Genomic DNA, 4,827 nt, shown 5'->3' with positions numbered 1-4,827 from the left:
TGATCTAGTGAGTTATATTTGTGTAGATATTGGGACGTATTTTTCCGTTGGCTAGGTGGTAAATAAAACAGTCATACCCCATTGGTCTGGACATTGGGGAGGTGTGTTTTTATGTAAATATTGTCACATTCTTGGTTGTTTGACGCACCCCCAACCTACATTCAGAGTTTAGAGACACTCAGTTTGACGCGGTTTCTGCATTGGTACAAAGGCCTCCAAACACCCCTGAAACAAGATTAATTTCAGTCACATCGGCAAGAAATTTTGTTGAAATGGAAATGCACCAGGAAAGTCACGGTCTGATAAAGATTCTCGATGAAGATGAAGATTTTGCGAAACAAGAATTCACAGTGTCTGAGGATCGTACGGGGAGATTTGTGTTTGACAAGACATTGCAGACTGTGAAACTCTACGTTTTGGATTATGAAGATATATGTATTCCTGAATGTAGCTATCTGCTTTTAACGGCCGTAGACTGGACGTACTTCTACAATCAAATTTGGACAAAAATTAAATTTGGTGGTAAAATCAGGTACGTTTATCAGTGGGATTCTGTCACGGCGGGTATGAGATACCTTGCCTCAACGAGACCAGAATACGTCCGCCTATCTGCCTGTTGGAACAAAACGCATCATGATCAAAATCATCTCATAAGGGTAAACAAACAGCGGGAGGAATCTGAAAGAAAATTGCATCACGATCAAAATCATCTCATAAGGGTAAAGAAACATCTGGAGGAATATAAAAGAAAAGTTTTGTCTCAAAGAGGCGAGTCTGACTCCGTGGAGGACTCCGAGGATGAGTCTGATGATGACTCTGAGGAGGACTTTGATGATGACTCTGAGTATGAGCATGATGACGCCTGGCCTATTCCTGAGGACAACCCTTTCGGATGCTGCACAACAAATCTATATTTAGACGCGAGCGACGAACCTGTGTTAAAAACTGTTTTCTCAACCATTGACAAGCTGTTTCAGTCAAGTTAGACCAATTTCACAGTCAGTGTTTTATTGTGGGCATCAATATGTTTTGGATGTATAGCAGCACAACAAAATTGTAAAGCGTTGAGTCTTTTCCTCTGTTTCTTGCTATATGTTTAATTGTTTTAATAAACATTTATTGGATTCAGTTTCCCCTTTGCCTCTTTTTATTCAAATTTTATCATATGTTTAAAAGGTTTAAACATATTTTAAGACACAATATTGTTGATGTCTAGTGTTGCATGTATTATTTATAACGATTGTAAATTTATTTGAAACATTTTATTATGGAATTGGCTCTAAAATCTTTAACAACCTATCATTATCTGTGGTATAATAGTTACCACTTGGTTCGTGGATCTTATTTTTTTGAGTCTATAATCTTTAATCAAAATATTATAACTAGCTTGAGCGAAACTTATCTTGGGTGCCTGACTGATTTTCAAGCCTTCCGGCCACAACCCTCTTAGACCTTACAACAAGCTTGAGGGGTGGACCCTATTAGTAAAACCAACAACTGAGGTCGTCATCAACTCTGCAGTAACTGAGTTCACCCGACACTGTGAACATAACCAGGTTTGGACGACGGAGCTACTGCAACGTCTTGTTGATTAAAAACAACAACAACAAACCTGTTTTACTGAACCACGGCTCTGCTGCAATTTTACTGCTAATAACACTTTTGGGAGTAAACGGTCAAATCCTAAATTCTAGGAAACGGCTACGTCTTGGAGAAAACTGAATTCTGAAAAGAATGTCTGAAACTACGTCGAATCTGATGGAGAACAACTGTAGGTCTGGCGCTGCTGCGGATGATCAATCGGAGTGCAGCTGTGCCGCAGAAAAAATGTGCGGTGTAAAAGTCATCATAGACTCTATGTTTAAACCATATTACAAAGGACAAATGATCAAACCGATGAACACGGTCATCGTCGATGAGCGCTATCCGAATCATGATTGTACGGGGGATACTAAGCGTAAAACAAACCTTAAGAACGAAATGAAGATTGTAAGAAGCCTGAAAAAGGAAACACGGCCTGATGTGACAGACGTCTGTGTTAACAGCAAAGAGACAATCAGCGTGACCACTAGGGAGATTCTGGGTATGATGATGACTGCATGTAGAGATGAGATTGTTGTAGTGCATGTATTGAGTGTCCTTAGTAATAATCTTTGTTTCCCTAATGTTTCAGATCAGAAGCCTGATAGAGACTCTAAACCGATGCCGATACAAGGTTATAGCACTTCTTTTTCTTTTTTATTCTATGTGTCGAAAATTTCTAGATTTGCTGAAAGAAGATGATGTAAATGAATTTTCTCCCGACCAAAAATGGATCACCACATACTACAGTCAAGTTGGTTTGCAAAAGTGCGTTTTTGGACCGTAATGGGTGCATAATGCCTACTGCATACCTTCATAAAAATTAAAGTCCGTTTATAAAGTGAACCTAGGGGTATATATATGAAACATTTCATTTAGGCTAAAACATACAAACGTCATACAGCCTAGTGTGAAATCTGTGTACATTAACAGTGATTTGTTACAGATATAATATGATCTAAAGAAGAAGTATGGATTTTTAGTCCTGAGTTTTAGCTGGATGCCCACAAGTGTCTTTAGATAGGCCCTAGTTCAACTTTAGTGACAGGTAACCGAACTGCCTTGCATAGTAAAGACCTGTGCTATGAATAGGACTACTTTTAAAATACATATCTCAGTAAGGCGGATTGCAATACAGTCCATAGCCTGATTTTTGCCATTCAAAATAACACTTTTTTTTTTTAATTCAACAGAGACTTCAAGACAAGGACCATCATGCATCCGTGTAAAACGTTAGTGTGATTTAAATATTAATAACGAATAATCATTATCAGATGTACAATTAACTAGTATATTAATTGACCTGTTTTCTGTAAAAAGGCAAGAGCTCCACGTCTAATGGCGGTATGATATATGCCCCTGTCATAACTGGATCAAGTCTAGGCTCCGTTACAATGACTATGACTTCTGCAACCTCTGGCAAATCAAATGTGATGGTATATTGTAAGTGTAATACATGTACATCTTCTACACCAAACAAACAAACAAGCGAATAAATGTTGGTATATGAAACAATTAAAAATGGTAATTAGATGGAGTTGCTTAACCATTAGATAATGTTGATCGTGTACATCTGGAGTCTAAAGTAAAGCCCCAAAGTAAATTTTATATAAGTTGTTTTATTTATTTATAGGATGGATTTTTATGATGGCCTCATATTTTGGACACATCCGCATAACCGCTGAAGGCATACTGTACACTGAATAAGATAGCATGTTGTAGCGCATGGATTGTCCTTAACAGTCTTTGTTTCCCCTGATGTTTCAGATCAGAAACCTGATAAAGACTGTGAACAGAGGTCAGTACAAGGTTGAAGTAATTTTTTTCTTTCTATTCTATATTTTATTTTTTTTCCAATATCCTTTTTCTTTTCGTATTCTCAGGTTATCAGATCTTCCTAAAAGGAAAAAACAGTAAGCTAGATCAAAAGTGAAGAACATTATTGATGATCTTGACCTACCCACTGAATCAGTTGCAAATGTAAGAGCGATGACACCAAATCAAGAGAAGTTGCGGATACTGCTTGACTGTATGCGTTATGAGGCCTTTCTTACATGATGTGTAACTGGTTTTATTGAATTTAGGTTGTTGCTTATGGTTTGTATGTGGGGAATAGCAAGGACGATAAGGTTGACTCTATTACTCTACTCTAAATTGACTATAAACAGTTGAAACAAGCTCAGCTGATACAATTAGAAAAAGCTATATATATATATATATATATATATATATATATATATATATATATATATATAAAAAAAATATGTTGAAGGATTAACATATCTCACCCGGTTCCCCTGCGTTGGAACATCAGAGTAAAATTTTAAATGTTAAGAAGTAGGAATACTCTGACTTTGATGAAAACATCACTTTCCTAAACAACATTGTGTCTAACTTACACGGTAGCATGATTGCCATTTTATCATGTACAGTATTGTCCACAAATTTATCAGACTGATAAAGTACCAGGTGTAAAAATTTGAATGTAAGTATATGTGTTAAATAATTGAATAAACAAATTAAAACAGTGTATAATGGTGTTGTGTTTCGCGATTACAGTCAAGCGTTCATGAGACGGTCTGTGGAGATTTCTCCTTACAATGGGAGTCTGGTATGTGTCAGAATGACTTTTTCAGAGCAACTGTATATTCTCAGGAGACCCCCAGAAAACACTCCTCACATGTGATGTGTCATTCACGCAAAAAGTCAGTGGGTATTCGAAGAGTGCATGTCTACGTAACATGAGATGTCTTTGGTGGTGTCTTTTCTCATATGTAGTAACATCCTTATGGCCCACAAGTTGTTGTTGACACACGCAATTTGAAACAAACCTGTGATCATTATGGGTAAAGCTCTCAATTCGAAGACGTGACCATCAACATATGCTGACTGTCTACATATATTTTAGAGTAGATGAAGAATACTGTATTTTCAGTGAAGGCTAATTATCCCCGATATTTATTATGCTGTTAAAGATCATTCAGAAAAGTATGAGTACAGCAATAATGATATTCAGATATTGGGCTCAAGATTTATATTTCTATACTTTTTATTTATATAGCCTTTAAAACAGCAACATATTTTTGTAATAAAATAACCATCACATTTTCTAAAAGATACAACTCAAAAAGGAGTGTGTGTGAGGGGGATATACATTGATGATTATGATTAAAATAAGAAACTTTAGCAATCTAAAGCGAATGGTGTGAAATAAATCTAATACAAATTATTCTTTAGTTGAAATTT

General features: G+C 36.3%; 1 protein-coding gene across 1 annotated transcript; it reads left to right on the top strand.

Moving 5' to 3' along the window:
- Positions 1-1,717: 1,717 nt before the first annotated feature.
- On the top strand, positions 1,718-3,720 carry LOC141336072 (uncharacterized). Its single transcript, XM_073841576.1, has 6 exons — positions 1,718-2,083; positions 2,174-2,215; positions 2,775-2,813; positions 2,902-3,024; positions 3,349-3,379; positions 3,465-3,720. Exons 1-6 carry the CDS (start codon positions 1,735-1,737, stop codon positions 3,496-3,498), a joined length of 618 nt encoding a protein of 205 aa, XP_073697677.1. The 5' UTR covers positions 1,718-1,734; the 3' UTR covers positions 3,499-3,720.
- The last annotated feature ends 1,107 nt before the right edge of the window (positions 3,721-4,827 follow it).

Source organism: Garra rufa, chromosome 6 (assembly GCF_049309525.1).
Source record: "Garra rufa chromosome 6, GarRuf1.0, whole genome shotgun sequence".
NCBI classification, from domain to species: Eukaryota; Metazoa; Chordata; class Actinopteri; order Cypriniformes; family Cyprinidae; genus Garra; species Garra rufa.
Note: the sequence above shows the minus strand (reverse complement) of the source record. Positions and strands in the feature narration are given on the sequence as shown.